General features: G+C 61.1%; 2 protein-coding genes across 2 annotated transcripts in view; one reads left to right on the forward strand and one right to left on the reverse strand.

Annotated features, from left to right (window-relative positions):
- Positions 1 to 2,751: 2,751 nt before the first annotated feature.
- GRAP (GRB2 related adaptor protein) lies at positions 2,752 to 8,764 on the reverse strand. The gene is made up of 5 exons (XM_064390093.1): positions 8,393 to 8,764; positions 7,264 to 7,361; positions 6,194 to 6,316; positions 4,480 to 4,648; positions 2,752 to 3,958 (listed from the first exon to the last, which is right to left on the reverse strand). The coding sequence occupies exons 1-5, from the start codon at positions 8,468 to 8,470 to the stop codon at positions 3,635 to 3,637; spliced, it is 792 nt and encodes a 263-aa protein (XP_064246163.1). The 5' UTR covers positions 8,471 to 8,764; the 3' UTR covers positions 2,752 to 3,634.
- Positions 8,765 to 12,344: 3,580 nt separating this feature from the next.
- EPN2 (epsin 2) overlaps positions 12,345 to 17,042 on the forward strand; it is a 56,040-nt gene continuing 51,342 nt past the window's right edge. Inside the window, exon 1 of the mRNA XM_064390827.1 lies at positions 12,345 to 12,421. The gene's annotated coding sequence lies outside the window, so the exon portion shown is untranslated. The remainder of the gene's footprint in view (positions 12,422 to 17,042) is intronic.

Here is a 17,042-nt window from a genome sequence, read left to right on the forward strand (position 1 = left end):
CCAGGCAGCCCATCCATATTTATGCCTGACATTAATTTCCATTCATTTCAATATTTTATGAGCGTAACAATTAAAAGAAAAAAAAAAAAAGGGTTCAGTGCTCGTTGAGACATAGAAATAATTGGGTGTTGATGGTCCTGGAGTGCTGCCACCCAAATCCCAGGAGCTGCTGGTGCTGCCCATGCCCAGGAAATTTCCACAACGGTGCAGGAACCTGGCTGGGGATGGGCAGTGCCTGCCCGGGGCTCTGCTGCCTCTGGCCGTAGCCCCGGGTCCTGGTGGGGCTCTGGAGATCCCCCCGGGGCAGCTGCCACTGGGTTTAACTGGGAACAGATCTGGCCTGCAGCGGGCTGGGGTGGGCAGCACAGGGTCAGGGGTCCTGCAGTGCTGGAGCTGAGCGTGGGCGAGGCACAGGTGGATTTTCACCTCTGAGGTGGGATGTGCTCCTTGCTCCTCCACCGGTGTCCTGCCAGGGTCTGGGCATGGTGGCCATGGCAGAGGCAAAGGGGGGAGAGGGGGTGAAGGGGTGCAGGGCTGGCCCCCACGCTGCCAGGGGTCTCAGCGTGTCACTGTGCTCTGTCCCCCAGCCTCTGTGGGCTGTGTGGACCCTGAGGAGTGCGCCTGTGAGTGTGGGGCTGCTCCAGCATCACTGCCCCAGGCTGGTGGTCGAGATGGTGCCCAGGGGTGGGTGGGTGCCAGGGGGTGACCCCATTCCCACTGGGATTGCTGCTGCCAGGGCTTGGATGTTGGGGGGACCCCAGGGGTGGTGTGGGAAGGTCTGTGTTTGGGGTAACCCCAGGGATGGTGTGGGAGGGTCTGTGTTTGTGGGGGAATCCCAGGGATGTTGTGGGAGGGTCTGGGTTTGGGGGACCCCAGCAGTGGTGTGGGGTTCCTGTGTTGGGGGGACCCCAGGGATGCTGTGGGAGGGTCTGAGTTTGGGGTAACTCCAGGGGTGATGTGGGAGGGTCTGTGTTGACACCAGGGATGGTGTGGGAGGGTCTGAGTTTGGGGGACCCCAGGGATGCTGTGGGAGGGTCTGTGTTTGAGGGACCCCAGGGATGGTGTGGGAGGGTCTGAGCTTGAGGGGACCCCAGCGGTGGTGTGGGGTTTCCTGTGTTTGGGGGACCCCAGGGATGGTGTGGGAGGGTCTGTGCACAGCACAGCCCGTGCAGCCCCCCGAGGGTCGCTCCAGCAGTGAGCTCAGGGGCTGTGAGGTCCTGGGGTGCAGCTGAATGTTCCCAAACTCCATCCTCGCCCCAGAGCAGACCCCAGCGTGTGGCTGCAGAGGGGCAGGCACCATCCCGGGGCTATCCTGTCCCGTCCCTCCCGGTGCAGCCGCTCCCTCTCTCCCGCAGGGCTGCGGGGTGTGCTGATGGCAGCGCTCCTGCCGTCCCTGACCTCCCTCTCCAGCAGCAGCAGCACCCACTCCTCCCGGGGCACCTGGGGGTCGCTGCTCCTCCCGGGCAGGCGCTGACCGGGCCCTTTGGGGGGACCCGCGGGGCCGGTCGAGCCTGCGAAGCGCCTCACTCCGCCTGGCTTGTGTAAGGAGCACAAACCCTTGGATGGTTTTGAGGATGGAAGCGCTGGCAGCGCACGCGGGCTCGGGGCAGCCTCTGCCGGTCACCTCCAGCCGGGTCCGGTCACACACGGGGGTGGCAGAGGACAGTGACACAGCACAGTGGCACGGGGCAGTGGCACAGGACAGTGGCACAAGGGGGGTGGGAGAGGGCAGTGACACAGCACAGTGGCACAGGGCTGTCCCACATCCCCGTTGCCCCCGGCGGTGCCCGCGGAGCCGCGCTCGGTGCCCGCAGGCAGCGCTGGGGAGTGCCCGGCTCGGTGCCCCCGGCTCGGTGCCCCCGGCTCGGTGCCCCCGGCCCGGACACAATGACAGGGAGCGAATCTGGGTCAGGGCTCCGGCCGCGCTGTGCCCAGGCTGGGCCGGAGCAGCGGCTGGTTCTTGGCATTCCCACGTCCGGAGGGTGGGAAGGGGATGGGCGGCGATGCCGGGACTGGGGGTCCCGTCTTGTCCCCCTTGGGAAGAGGGGTGCCTGTCTCAGAGCGGCTTAGCCCCTCCCTGGCACTGGCACTGGCTTGGCTGCCGGTGACAAGGGCGTGACAAGGCAGGAGAGCTTTCCCCGGTGGATAATGAATGTTTGCGAAGGGCTTTGCCCGCCCGGGGCGGGAGGCGCTGCCGCGGTGGATCCCGAGCAGCTTCCCCAGGACAGAGCCAAGGAAATGGGCTTGGCACAGGGAGGAAAGCTCTGTGAGCTGCAGGTTTGAGGTTTTCCTCAGCGTGGGTTGGGTTCTGTGTAGTTGTCAGGGGGTCCCAAATGCCCCCACACCCAGCAGGGAGGGGATGCCACATCCTGGGATGGAAGGTTCCTTAAAGATCATCTCGTTCCAGCCCTGAGAAAAGGGCTTTGACTGTGGTGGGGCAAAGAGCTCCAAGCTCCCAGACCTGGGGGTTTGAGCTCCAGGAGGTGGCTGTCCCCAGGCTCATCTGTCCCCCACACTCAGCATGTGTCTGTGCCAGGTTCCTGCTCAGCCACCCACGGCCACGGGACCCCGGCTGTGGCCCTTGGGGACACCACAGGACCCCCATTCTGCGCCCATGTCTGTGGCATCAGCACCTTTGTCCTGATGTGTGTCAATATTTCCTGTTGTGCCTGTTTTGCCCAGCACCCTGACAGCCCCTGGGGTGGGGAAGAGGTGCTGGAGAGGAGAAAAATGAGGATTTGGGTGGTTTTTTTATTTATTTGGGATGTGATGTTTAAATCCACTGGTGCAGTGATTTGAGTGTTCTAAGCACTGCATTCCCGGAGTGCATCCCAGGGGGTGTGAGGTGTGGGGGGCATTTGTAGGGGCAGAAAATCCCTGGGGGGGGTTGGGACAGGCACTGGGGTGGGGAAATGGGGGATGCAGGGAGGTAAAACTGCAGGGAAGCAGCACCTGCATGAATGGAGGGATGGGATCACCCTGGCAGTGCTGGGAAAGGAGCGGCCACTCTCAGGGGCAACACCCAAACACATTTTACTGGCCCTAAATAAAAACAATATAAAAAAGCACCACAATTCACAGCTATGAACAGCTCCCACAGGATGGAATCCCTGTGGATCAGCCTTCCCTGGTTCCCTGAGTCCTGGAATTCCTCTGTGGAGTTGTGGGTTCTGGTTGTGTCCTGGCTGCCTGCAGCCCTCCCTGGAGCTGGGGCTTTGCTTGCAGGGTTGGGAGAGGATTCAGGGTTTGGAGAGGATTCAGGGTTGGGAGAGGATTCAGGGTTTGGGGGTTTGGGCTCCCTCCCTCTGTTGCTGTCATCCCACTGGATTGTGCCCCTGGAAAAGTTTTTATGGCCGTGGTTGTGGCACACTGGCAGTGCTGCCAGCCCCATCCCTGGGCTGGGGGTCACGCACCAGGGGGACAAGGACCAGGCACCATCCTGGGGACAAAGGGACACTCAGGCTGTGTGGGCAGCTCTGGTGAGGGGGGACAGCGGGGCCAGGTCCTGCCCGGTCAGCGGCGGCGTGGTGAGGGTCACCTGTGGATGGTCACTTGAAGGTCACCTGTGGATGGTCACTTGAAGATCACCTGTGGATGGTCACTCGAAGGTCACCTGTGGATGGTCACTCGAAGGTCACTTGTGGATGGGGTGGACGTAGCTCCGTGGGAAGAGCCCGACACGGCCGTAGATCTTCCCCTGCCACCAGTTGGGGTCGGGGCAGCCCAGGACCTCAATGATGTCCCCACGGAGGAAGGGCAGCTGGGAGCCCTCCTGGGCTGAGAAGTCGAACTGGGCTTGCACGAATCGGGGTCTCTTCACCGGCAGGGAAGCTGAGGGCTGGGGTTGGTGGGAGGAGAGGGGGCCCCACCTGCCAGCCCCTGGCACTGGGCAGCACTGCCAGGGTCCTGGTGGGGATGCTGTGCCACCACGGGATGAGCACGAGCCTTGGGATGCCTGCTGTGGAGAGACAAGCAAGGAAAGGGAAGAGCGGATTGCTGGGAGATCCCCAGGTGCAGGGCAACACCCCGGGGCACAAGACTCCCTGTTCTTGCTGCTGGGACACCCATGATGGATGCCCAGGGAGGCAGCTGGCACCCTCTCCTTCCCAGGTCCTTCCAGGTGCTGGAGCCTTCCCCATCCAGCTCCCAGTTTTGCCACCTCCACAACCACTGCCCCAGGGCTTGGCTTTGCTGGAGTTTGGCCGTGCCCTGTCCTGGCTCTGCCACCTGCCCTGGGCATCACCCCTGGCCCGAGGGACAGGGATGTGTGCCCTGCCCTGCCCTGCCCCCTGAGCTGCCCCAGCAGCTCTTCCTCCCTGCAGCACCGCCTGTCTCAGGCTGCTGCACCTCTCCTGCTCCTCACCCCCAAGCCAAAGGGTGAGTGCCAGCCAGGGATGTCCCTGTCCCTCTGCAGGGACACTGAGCCTCCAGGGGGCTCACGCAGGGGTTTGGGACCCACAGCCCCACCCGTGGTGGTACCTCCTGGGCCTGCTCCTCGTCCCACAGGAAAATCTGCTGCTCTTTGGAGATCGTGGTCATCCTGTAGAAATCCACCAGCTCGTTGAGGGAGTTGAACTTTTCCTCCCAGAGGAAATATTTGCCGTTCCTCTCCCTGAGCACCTTGAAGTGCTGGACGTGCTTCCCGTAGCTGCAGAAGGAGGATGGATGGATGGATGGATGGATGGATGGATGGATGGATGGATGGATGATGGATGGATGGAGGATGGATGGATGGATGGATGGATGATGGATGGATGGATGGATGGATGGATGATGGATGGATGGAGGATGGATGGATGGATGGATGGATGGATGATGGATGGATGGAGGATGGATGGATGGATGGATGGATGGATGATGGATGGATGGATGGATGGATGGAGGGATGGATGGACGGATGGATGGATGAGGGATGGATGGATGATGGATGGATGGATGGATAGATAAATGGATGGATGTCACACTGGGAACATCCTGGCAGCATCCCCTGAGGTGGGTAAACCCTGGGGTCGGGGTGAGCCCATGGGTCTCACTGCACCCCTCCTGCCATGATGGTGGCACTGGGGTCGTTCCTGGCCCTGCAGTGAGGACCCACAGCTGAGCCCTGCTGCAACTCGCCCCACAGGCAGCTGAGGCTGGTGCCCAGCCCTGGCACAGCAGGGGCTCAGGGGTGGCAGCGTGCCAGCCAGGTGGAGGGCAGGTGGCTTTGCCCAGGGCCGCATCTGGGGAAGGCGTGGTGAGAGCTGCAGGTCTGGGCACAAGCCAGGAGGCTGCAGAGGCTGGGATTGTGCTCCTGGGGACCCCTGTGCTGCAGGAGGACGGGGCAGGCAGGCTGTCCCTTGCTGTCACCTCGCAGGGCGTGCCTGGGGTGCCCCGGGCAGGGGCGGGACCTGCCTGTGCTGCCGGTGACGCGGCAGAGCACGGCTCCCTTTCATTACGGGCAAGAACCTCCCAAAACGTTCAATTAGGGATTAAAAATGTGAGAAAGTGCCTGGCTGGCCTGGGGCTGCCCCCTGCGCCCCAGGCCGGGACAGGGCAGAGGTGAGATCCCCGGGGACAGGCTCTGCCCCTTGTACAGCCGGTGACGGGGTCCTGGGGATGCTGAGTCCTGCATCCCTGGGATGCTGAACCTTTCTTCTCTGGGGATGCTGAGCCTTTCCTCCCTGGCATGCTGAGCCCTCCATTCCCGGGGATGCTGAAGCTTTCATCCCTGGGGATGCTGAAGCTTTCATCCCTGGGGATGCTGAGCCCTGCATCCCTGGGATGCTGAGCCCTGCATCCTTGGGATGTGAGCTTTCCTCCCTGGGGATGCTGAGCCTTTCACCCCTGGGATGCTGAGCCTTTCCTCCCTGGGGATGCTGAGCCCTGCATCCCTGGGATGCTCCGGGCTTTGCTCCCCCGGCCCCAGCCCCACCATCACCCGCGGGGCTGTGTTTAGGGGTGTCCCTGCCAGGGCAGCGGTGCAGGCAGCAGCGGGGATGGAGGCGGAGCTGTGCAGGAGAGGAAGGAGAGGAAGGAGCGGAAGGTCCCGTGCCAGGCGTGCTGGATGAGCTGGCACCCGGCTCCGCAGCCCCTCCGAGGTGGCCAGCACAAGGCAGGGTGCTCAGCCCTTCCCCAGCCCACACCAGGGCGGCCCCAAAGCGGGGGCTGCAGGGACCCTTCCCCTCCTGCCGCCTGTCCCCGGGGCACTCACCTGACGGAGAGGGAGAACTCGCCCGGGGCGCTCTCGCTGTCGCGGATCAGGAAGGCTCCCAGGTGATCGCGCTGCAGCAGCCGCTCCTCTGCCAGCTGCCGGGAGATCCTGCCCGCGTACCACCTGCGAGGGGCACCGGGCTGAGCCAGGCGGGCCCCCCCGGGCACACGGGGACACCCCGGCGCCGCATCCGCAGCCTGCGCGGTGGAGGCACCGAGATTCCCGGGAGAGGAGGGGTCGGCATCGGGCTCCTCACAAGGCTGAGACCCTCCCCCGGCAGTTCCTCCCTTCCTTCCCCCTCTTGGTTCACCCCGGAATTGTCGGGGGGCACCGCAGGGTGCTGTGGGCGCGCTGCCCCCTCCGCGTCACCGACAGCTGCCACCGCATCCTGTCACCTGGGCTGCCACCGCGCCTGTCCCCTCCTCCGCGTCCCTGCGCCCCTGGTGGGAGCAGCCCTTCCAGGTGGAGAGCAGAAACCCCCCTGTGCCAGGATAAACCCCTCCTGCTGCAGCTCCTTTGCTGTGTCCCACCGCTGTGCCCGGTATTTCAATCCCTGGGCTGGGAAGATTCTCTGCTGCTGTAAAAATGATCAGCACAGAGGCAGCCCCGCAGGTGCTGCACGGGAGGCTGCGTCTCGCCCATCCTGGTTGTTATCCCAAGCTGGAGGAGCAGTGGGATGTGCCCCGGGCTGCCCCGAGCCCACGCGCTCGCTCTGGCATTTAAATGTGATTTACCAGGGGCTAAGGATAAATAAAACACAGGTTCAGTCGGCGATGGATTAGGCTGGGCTTTAATAACGTGCTAATAGGATTGTGTTTAATGCAGTCATAATCCCATAACGTTTTCTTGTTCCCCAGTTATCATTTATTCAGTGGCAGCTCGGTGTGAGGGTTGGATTTTTGGGGGTACGTGGGTGTGCTGCTGCCTCCTGTCCCCTCGGGCTGTGGTGGCACCGGCAGACTGACCCCCTCCATCTCTGTGACTCAGTTTCCCCACGTGTGGGACTACCCTGGCTCACGGCAGACCTTTGGGAACTGGGATTGCTGCCTCCCTGGTGGGATGGTACTTACGGGTGTGGCTTGACCTTGATGTAGTTTTTGGGGACAAAGCCCTCGCGGCCGAACAGCTCAGCCTTGTACCAGTTCTGGTCATCCTCCATGTTGAGGATCTGAGGTGGGAGAGGAGCAGAGAGGCATCAGCCTGGCTGCCATTCCCCTGGGACGGGGGCTGAGTGTGACCCCATTGCTGCTCCAGACCCCACAACACCCCCCAACCATCCCCGGGGGAAAAGGGGGCCCTGGCAGTGCTGGCACACTTGGGGGTTCGGGGTCACAGAGCCGGGAGGTGCCCGCTGTTGTCCCAAACCCCTGCCCGGGGCAGAGGGTGGGATCTGCCCTGGAGCAGCCAGGAGGTGAGGCAGGCCCCCGCGTCCCCTGGCACGGTGGCAGCGGGTGCTGTCACCGCTTCCGTGTGACAACATTTTCCAGCCTCCCCCGCAGGGGCCCGGCTCAGCTGTGAAAACAGGATCTGAAACCCCGGGTCAGGGCACGGGGAAAACACGCCGGGAGGCAGGGATGGCACAGCAGGTCTGGGGCTCTGGGATCCAGCCGGGATGTGCCCCCGTCCCCCTGGGATCTGCAGGGTGCCAGGGGTCTGGGAGGAGCCCGAGAGGGATGAGCACACGGGCAGGGAGGGGGGGCTCTCACTCCCATCGCAGGGCTGCTGCCCCCCAGGGATGTCCTGAGCGCCCCTGGAGCTTTTTGGGATTCCCAGGTGGCATCTAAGAGCCCACCCCAATGCCAGTGCCTGGGTGGGTGTTTGGGCACATGGTCCCTGCTGCCGGATCCCTGTGACCTCCAGTGCCTCCTGGGCAGGGAAAAGTCTCCCCCTGTGACCTCCAGTGCCTCCTGGGCAGGGAAAAGTGTCCCAGCCCCGAGGGGCTGCCACTGAGCTCAGCTGGTGGCACTGACGGAGGCCACATGCCATGTCCCAGCTGTGGTGTCCTTCTCTGAAGTTGTGCCCACAGGCAAGCAGGGAATGCCACTCCACACTCCCAAACCCTCGAGGCCGGCTCCTTGTATCCCACAGAAAGCCCCAGAAGCATCGAAGCCAGGGACAAAGAAAGCACCGCTGTCACCGTGGGCCCACTCCGTCCCCGCAAAGCAACATCACCCAACCCCCGCGGCTGGTCCCCTGTACCTTCAGCGTGTCCCCTTTGTGGAAGGGCAGCTCGTCCTCCTCCGTCGCCTGGAAGCTGTACAGGGCCAGCGACTCCATGGCCGGGGGGGTCCGCACAGGGGTCCCGGGGCCCGCTCGGGGCTCGGGGCTGCGCTCGCCGTGCGGCGGCGGAGGGCAGGAAACCGAGCTGATGTCAGCGCTGCCGGGGCGCCACGCGGGCCCTGCCGCGGCCACAGCTGCCCAGATGTGCGGGGGGAGCCGTGCCAGCCCACCCCAGTGCCAGGGGATCCATGTGCCCGAGGATGGCAGAAGGATTTGGCGTTTCCCCCGCAGTGAGTGGAGGGCAGTGCCCGGGTTTGGGTGGGGATTTTGGGAGGGGTGCTGGGGGGTCTCTGCTTGAGGGGCTTGGTGGGAATGGCTGTTCCAGAAGCAGGAGAATGGCGGCGGGTGGGAATGGCGGGGGCGGAGGGAGGTGGGTGGATGCACACACCTGGTTTCTTTGGAACTCAGAGCAAACCCTCCGTGGCTCGGCTCTGAGCAGCGAGCTCTCAGCATTATCAGAGCGAGCTCTCAGCATTATCAGAGGATGATTTTGCTTCTTTGGGCTGCGGCCCCTCGAGCGGGTTGGTTTTTCCCAGTTTTCTTCTGCAGGGCTCAGGGAATAAAAATCCCTTTTAGACTAAAACTGAGCACTGAAACTTCCCGCTGCTCCCGTGGGCGTCAGGCACCGACTCTGCAGGGCTCACACGCCGGGGACCATTCCCAGCGGGAAGGTCTCCGGAGCTCTTCAGCCTTCCTGTGTGTGGGCTGGGGCATGGAAAATCCGCCAGACTCTGCCTGGCTTGGCGGCGAGGAACCAAACCAGGGACAGCTGCAGCGCAGCCCCTGCCCGAGGGTTTGGGCATTTTCCAGCGCTGCTGCCATCTGCCCGGGGTGGGATGAGCCATGCTGCTTGTAGGGACACTTTGGGGACACGGGCTCCGAGATTCACCTCTTCCAAACCTTATTCCCAGCTCCCGACTGCATCCAAACAGCAAACGCCCTCTAGCACCCCGCTGAGGCCGCTTCCAGGGCCCGTGGAAGCAGAGAGGGATGTGCAGGGTGTCACTGGGTGTCCCCACACCCAGCGAGGCACAGTCCCCAGGGGTTATCCTGGGATGTGCTGCTCCCAGGGGACACGGAGGTGCTGGGAAGGCCAGGAGGGTCAGGGGGGCCGTGGGAAGAGGATCACAATGTGCTCGGCTGCCACAGGGAGGAGGGGACTCGGCAAATCCCCACATCCCAGAGAGACCCAGGGGATGGGAATGCAGCAGGAAATCATCTCGGGATGAGCTTCCTCTGCCCCTCAGCAGCCCTGGGGAGGGTGGAGCTGGATGTTCCCTGGGGAAAGCAGCCCAGCAGAGCTGCTCCCCCTCTGCTGTGGCCAAGGGCCTGATCCTGTCCCTGCTCCATGATGCAGGGGCCACTCCAGGCCACCCCACATGGAGAACAAGAGGGCAGGGAGGGTGTCTGGGAAGGGGTCGGTGTGGGAGAAACCTGCAGCCCAGGAGTGGGTTGTGCGGGTGACAATCAGCTGTGCCATGGGGACACCGGGAGCAGTTTTGGGGTTTGGATTCTGGGGACAGCACGGAGGCTTTGGGGACACCTTGGGGTGGCCGGGCTGGAGCCACACGTGGTCCCGCAGTGCCTGGGAGGGGACACAGCACACTGGGGTCACACAGGGTCCCCAGGCCAGGCTCAGGACCGGAGCGGGATGGGATCCTGCCAGCAGATGGCAGCAGTGCCCCAAGGGACACTGGGGACACTGGGGACACTGGGGACACTGGGGACAGCGCCACCTGCCCCTGCACTCCGGCTCTGCTGAGGCAGGCAGCCCCTTCCACACCTCTGTCACATCACAGCCCCTCCCCGGGCGGGTCACGGTCCCTTCCGCTGGCTGGTGGCCCTGGTGGCTCGCTGTCCCTGCCTGAGCACACCTGGTCACCGTGGGGTGACAGCAGCACCTGCAGCCCAGGGCAGGCTGGGCTGGTCCGTGCCCCTTCTCGGGGTCGGGAGCCAAACGCTGCAGAGTTCAGCTGGACCCCAGGTGCCCTGCCGTGAGCCCGGCAGGGTGGCATCCTGGGGGATGTGTCCCCTCACCCCTGTGCCCTGCACGTCCCCAGTGTCCAGAGGGACACAGGAGGTGCCACGTGGTTGCTGTGGGTTGGGTGTCAAAGCTTGAGCTTTGGGGCTCGGTCCTGAGCTCAGCTCAGCCTGTGAGGAGATCCCAAGGGATGCCATGGATCACCCAAGGGATGCCACCCTGTCCCAGCTTTGCCACCAGCCCATGCCGCCTCTCCCTGTGAGCTGTGAGCTCCGTGGCCCTGGGGACAGGCAGAGGAAGGTGCCAGGGCTCTGGCATTGCCCTTTCCTGGCTGCAGGGCCATTCCAGGCCTTGGGAGCTGCCTGGAGCTCCTGCTGACTCCCGGCTTGCCCAATCTGCCCAGCCCTGTTTCATCAACATCCTGTGTTTACCTGGCTGCAAAATCCCCACGCGGGAGGGAGGAAGAGGAGGGAGGGGAGCCTCTTCCCCTTCCTCTGCGGCCTGGGGAGCTTTGTTATGGACACCACCCCGGGTTCCCCAGCTCCTCTCTGGCCTCTGCCTCAGTGACCCCTTGCTCTGCCCATGGAGGGGGTGTCTCAAGCCTGGCTTTGCCTCCCGGGGGGCTTTGAGCTGGGTCTGGATGGTTCAGGGCTGGGCAAGGGGAGCTGGCTCACTGCAGACCCAGGGCTTTGCCCCTGGAGCAGGGAGAGGGATGGATCTGCCCCAGGACACGGCGCTGTGCTGCGGGTTGGGAGTGCAGCACAGCCAGGATTCAGGCTCGTTCAGGGATGGGGAACGTGGATAAATCCTGTAAAATAAAGGCTGCAGCTGTGGGTGAATCCTGTGGGATAAAGGCTGCAGCTGCCTGTGTGCCCGGGGATGGAATCAGCCCTTCCATGGGGACCCGGATGTCTCTGGAGCCCCACTGAGGCCCCGTGCAGAGAGGAAGTGACATCCTGGGCTAGAAAATGCCACCTCAGGGCCCCCAGGCAGGATCTCAGTGTCAGCACTTTCCCCCCAGAGCAGAGGCCACGTCGGTGACTCCTGAGCACTGGATTTTGTGTGTAACCCAACTTCTCAGCCCACACTGAGGAACCTGTGTCACCATTTACACCCTGGTGTAGCTGAGGACAGAGGGTCAGACCCCTCTGGACCTCACACTGTCCCACAGGATCTGTAGGAAAACATCTACAAGAGGAGCAGACACAGGGACGATTGGTCACACTGGGTCCAGCGTGGCCAGGAAAGGCTCCTTGAGGTGCTGGTGCTCTCCAGATGTGCAGCTGCATCTCCTCAGGGTCAGCAGGGGTGGCTGGGGCTGGTATTGGGGTTTTTGAGCTGGTAAATCAGAGCAGAGCCCGCTTGCCTGTGATGTAGGTGGGCTGGGAGTGGGACTGTGCTCTCACGGGAGAAGCCCGAGGGCAGGGGGCTGGTGGTGGGGCCTCACTTTCTGCTTTTGGCCCCAAAAATGGATCTGGAAAAGAGGTGGATGTCATGAGGCTTTGGGTGTGGAATTCAACCCCAGACCTGCAAGAAAGGATTGCTGACAGGGTCATCCCAAACAGCCTCTCCAAGAGGGAGGCAGCCTTGGATGGTGGCTGGGATTGAACTCCTGGGAAAGGCCAAACCCTGTTTGGGTGGGGAGGGAGAGCCCAGACGGAGCAGCCAAGGGGAACACACAGTGGGGGCTTCCTGGGCGTTCCCAGGACTGTTTTGGGCTGCTGGGTGAGGTCACTGTCAGTGCCTGGGCTGGGATGGGGGCTCAGGCCAGGATCGTTTACAGAGGTGTGAACCATTAATGGCTTAATCATCAGCTGCAGGTTATTTGCCTCCCTGGGCTCTATAAAAGGACCTGGAGGCCACTTCTGGGGTTTGGACCGAGGAGAAGGGAGTGTTCTTTCTTGTGGCTGTGTCTTGGAGCTGCTCCTGAGATCCTGCTGTTCCCTGGGATGCACCAAGAGCAAAAGGTGAGCTGTCCCTCTGTGTGGTGGCTGTGTCTTCCCTGGTGTGACCAGGAGAGGATGGAGCTGTCCAGATCCACCTGGAGCAGGTCCTTGGTGTCCAGCTGGCAGCAGATCTTGTGTGTCCCATGGCTGTGGTGTCCTGGGGTCACTGACACAGCTGGGGGTAACTCTGGGACCTGCTGGGTGCCCTCATGCAGTCAGGCTCTGCTCTAAGCTGTGGGAGGAATGTTTTCTGCTGAATCCTGCTGTGGAAATGTCTGATGGTGACTCCTGGGATGAGCAGCTGTGTCTGGCCTGCAGTCTCCATCCTTGGTGCTGGGCTGTGGAGAAGCCCAGGTCCCCATGCTGCTCCAAGATGGGCATGGATGGGAGCTGGGAATGCTCTGCCAGCCCTTGTGGGTCCTCAGAAGCCATTCCCAGAGAGCTGAAGCTGGAAACCCCCCCGTGCTGCATTCTGTCAGCGCAGCATGGGGGTGCAGAGGGTCCCAGCACTGCTCTGATTCGCACGGGACACAAACAAAAAGGGTTCCTTTAAGTGGAAGTCCCAAAGCAGCAGGCAGGAGGCTGGGATTTGGGTGTGGAGGCTGTTTGCTGTCGCTGTTTGCCGTGGGGGGAGGCTTCTCACTGGCAGAGGAGCCACCCATGGGCAGGGGATCTCCGCGGCTCCCGCAGGGCTCCTTTGAGGGGAAGCAGGAGTTTGGGCACAGCCAGGCTCAGCCTGAACGGATTCCAAGAATCTCCCCCTCGAGCAAGAGCATCTGTTATTTTTCTAGGAATTAAAAAGAAAAACCCGCCGCGGAAGGCTGTGCAGTGTGCGTAGGTGAGGGGACCGTGCTGTCACCCTGCTGTCACCGCCGTGACTCAGCCGGGGGGCTGCCACTCCCGGCAACAACAGCAACAACAAAAAATAAATGTAGGGAGAAATTGTGAATGATCGCCGGCTGCCGGTGACTGAGCTCCGGGCTGGTCAAATTTCGGTTCCTCCTTAGGGCTGGCTGGTTAACAAAGAAGTTATTAATAACCAATTAACCACAGCTCACGTCACTCCTTCCTCTGGGAGTGTGGCAAGAGCGGGCCTGGTTCCTCCTTCGGCTCCGTACCCACCCTGCTGCTTTGGGGGGACATTGGGGTGGCTGTCCCCTCCCTGCAGGGCTGCTGGGGACGGGGACGTGCCCAGGTGACACCTGCCAGGGCCACGGTGACACCTGCCAGGGCCTCGGTGACACCTGCCAGGGCTGTGCGGGACCGCCAGCACAGAGGTGGCCCGAGGCTGGCACACGGTGTGTTTGGCTGGGCTGCTGGTGGGAGAGGCAGGAATTTGGGCAGTGCCAGCGCAGATGGTGACAGCCGTGGGGACACGGAGGGAGGAGGAGGAGGAGGAGGAAGGTCCCTGCTGGCCAGTGATGTGCGCGGTGCCACATCCCGGGCAGAGCCGGATGCGCAGAGAATCCAGGCACTGTGCTGCTCCTGAAGCCGCCTATTCAGGGCTCGGAGGGCAGCACAAGAGGGAGGAAGCGGAGGAAGGGGGAGCACTGAAGGCCTCTGTGTGTGGCCGGACGGATGCAGGTGCAGCTGTGGATTCCCCGGATGCTCCACGCTGCCCTTTCTCGAGGGGAGTCCCCCCAGAGCCCCCAGCTCTGCTGTCACTCTGATTTATTCCTCTTGCCACACTGCCCAGTGCTGCCTTTTTTTTTTCTTTTTTTCTGTAGGTCTGTGTGGATTCTCTGAAATGACACCCAGAGTTGGGCTGTCCCTCATTTCTCTGACCTCTCTCCTCTCCTCAGCTGAGTATCTGCAGGAAATGTTTAGCAATTAAGTAGCTGTGAAAACTCTGCCCAGCCTGTCATCAGCTGGGGCTGAAATCAGCCCCGAAGGATCCATGGGAGAATCCACGCACGTGGCCCTGCCTGTCCCAGCCCACACCCTGCTGCTCCCTTTGGAAAACCAAGCTGAACAAAGCTGCTGCTCTGGTGGCAGAGCCCTCTCAGGGCACTTTGCCTCAGTGGTGATTTTCACCTGTGCAAGGCAAGAGGAAAAAACTGAGTGCAGATTTTTCAGGAAGCCACAATAAAACTGATGAATTCCTCCCAAGGGCTGTGTTGGGCTGTGATTTCTGACACATCAGCTGTGGCAATCCAGGGTGATTTCACTGAAGCCTCTCCAGATATCTGTGTGTAAATGAGAGCAGGATCTGGCCCGTGTTAAAGGAACACTGCCCAGGGGTTTGCTCCAAGATGTGTGTTCTTGCTTTCTGCTCTCTTAGCAAATGCAGCACTCCTAGGAGGCAATTCTGCATCTTAAATAGAAAGCCAAGGCAGTGCTTTCTCTTGAAGTATTCCTGTAGAGCTGGGAACAGCATTTGCTTCAATGGAAGAGTTTGAGATCCCCAGGAAAACGGGGCCTGACCCCCTCCCTGTGAAGCTGATGGCAAAGGAACAGCATTGCTCTGACAGGGCTCATGATGTGAGGCACTAACATTAGCACAGGTAATAAAAACCCTCCCCATGTAGGTGTGTTTGGCACAAGATGCATTTGCAGTAGCAAGCAAAGCATTTGGCAAAATCCTGTAAAATATCTGTTTCTACACCGTGTTCCTTTCGGCATCTGAAATGCAGATTTGTCATCTTCCTTCCTCCTTCCTCCCCTCTCTTCCTCTCTCAGGCTGAAAGAGGAACTCTGGGTTTTGCTGGTTTTTGGGCTTTGCTTGGGGGGGCTGGTGGTCACTACAGGCTGAGCAGCTGCTGGAGCTGCTGAGGAGGTGGCAGCAGGAGCCAGTGGTGTGTTATGTCCTTTTGTCACATTAATGGCACGTGGTGATGTCCTGCTGTGCTGGAGAAATGGCCCTGCTGGTCCTCCCTGCTGCAGAAACTGGGATTCCAGTGCCATTTCACGTCAGGGAGGGTCAGGTTGGATTTAGGAGAAGAGGGTGGTGGGCACTGCCCAGGCTCCCCAGGAATGGGCACAGCCCCAAGGCTGCCAGAGCTCCAGGAGGGTTTGGGCACCACTCCCAGGCACAGGCTGGGATTGTTGGGGTGTCTGTGCAGGGCCAGGAGTTGGATCAATGATCCCTGTGTGACCCAACTCAGCCTGGGAGCAGGGGGCTGGAGGCACCACGGGGCGCAGGATGCCCTGGAAGGGCCCAGATGAGCAACAGGGGCAAGAGTTTGATCATGGGCAAGCTCCAGCTCCAAGTGGAGGGGACAGTGTGGAGAGTGAGGTGGTTGGAGGAGCTCAGGAAACCTCTGGAACAACAGGAACAGTCTGGACTGGGCACAGAGAACTGGAATCACTTGTGGGAAACCCTCAAAAACAGCTTGGGAAGGGGCTACAGCCCCTCTCCAGTGTGGGCACCTGTGTCTTCCCCCTCTGAAAAGCAAATTAGCACAAATTCTATATCCCAGCCTGATGCCTGCTTGCTGCTCCCTGGGCTGGGATCAGCCATGCAGCCTCCAGTGGTTTGCAGCTCTGCTGTTCTTGGCTCCCCGGGGCAGAGACAGCTCAGTAAATCATTTTAGCTTATGTTTAACTCTCCCTGAGCACCTCTGGGTGCAGAAGGCTTAGGGAATGTGCCAAGTGTCTGCAAGGCTAAGGGTGCCAGTCCATGGAGAGTCTGGGGAAAGGAGATTCCCAGGGATGGAGCTTTTGGGAGAAACCCAGGAGAGCTGAGGAAAACAGCACGTGGGTGCTGCTCTTGGCCTCTGCTCTGAAGGATGGTAAACATGAAGGTCTGGAGCTGGGAGCCAAAGTGTGGGAAGATAAGAACATCCATCCTGCTTAAAACCAGGTGTCCAGTCCAAAATCTGAGCACTGGCAGTGTTTATAGCAAATGTTTGAGGATAATGGGAGGGTATAACTGCAGAGGGACTTTTCACAAGGGTGAGTAGTGACAGGATTGGGGGAATGCCTTAAGCTGAAGCAGGGTTAGATTAGGTATTAGGAAGAAATTCTTCCCTGTGAGGGTGGGGAGGCACTAGACCAGGTTGCCCAGAGAACCTGTGGCTGCTCCATTCCTGGAGGTGTCCAAGACCAGGCTGGATGGGGCTTGGAGTAATCTGGGACAGTGGAAGGTGTCCCTGGCCGTGGGCAGGGCTTGGAGCTGGATGATTTTTAAGGTTCCTTCATATCCAAACCAGTCTATGATTCTGTGATAAGAGGAATACGTGAGTGAGCAGCCAGAACTCCACGCTGTGTTCTCCTTCTTGGATTCAGTAATTCTGGGCACCTCCCAAACTGCAGCTGTGTCTGCAAGATGCATCTTGAAGGAGGCACCCTTGAGTGACAGCATCTCCAGCTCCCTGCCTTCCCCCAGGCTCTGATCTCAGAGCAAAACAAGAGGTCCTGCCCTGCCTGCAGGGAAAACACGGGAGTCTCACGTTTCTCTCTCAAGTGCAAGCTGGAAAAGCTGATGCAGACATGCTCTGGAACCGTAATGAAGGCACAGAGTGCTTGTGTGGAAGTGCCTGCCAGTTGTCATTTAAGGGTCAGTTGGTGGCTTCTTGGAGGAAATGGCCTGCACAGCCCAGCCCTTCCTCCCCAAGTGCTGGAGATCCTGCTGAGTGCAGAGAACTTCTCAGCTGAGCTGAGCAGGTGCCACAAACCCTTCTTCCAGCCCACTGGTGACACA

This window comes from Passer domesticus, chromosome 15, assembly GCF_036417665.1.
Source record: "Passer domesticus isolate bPasDom1 chromosome 15, bPasDom1.hap1, whole genome shotgun sequence".
Classification (NCBI taxonomy): domain Eukaryota; kingdom Metazoa; phylum Chordata; class Aves; order Passeriformes; family Passeridae; genus Passer; species Passer domesticus.

Bases quoted from the DNA above. Each gene is read 5' to 3' on its own strand.
- GRAP (XM_064390093.1), bottom strand. From the start codon at position 8,470: ATGGAGTCGCTGGCCCTGTACAGCTTCCAGGCGACGGAGGAGGACGAG. The intron at 7,362-8,392 runs GTACAGGGGACC...CTCCCACCTCAG, and splicing joins ACAAAGGGGACACGCTGAAG to ATCCTCAACATGGAGGATGA. The intron at 3,959-4,479 runs GTACCACCACGG...GTCTCTCCACAG, and splicing joins ACGAGGAGCAGGCCCAGGAG to CAGGCATCCCAAGGCTCGTG.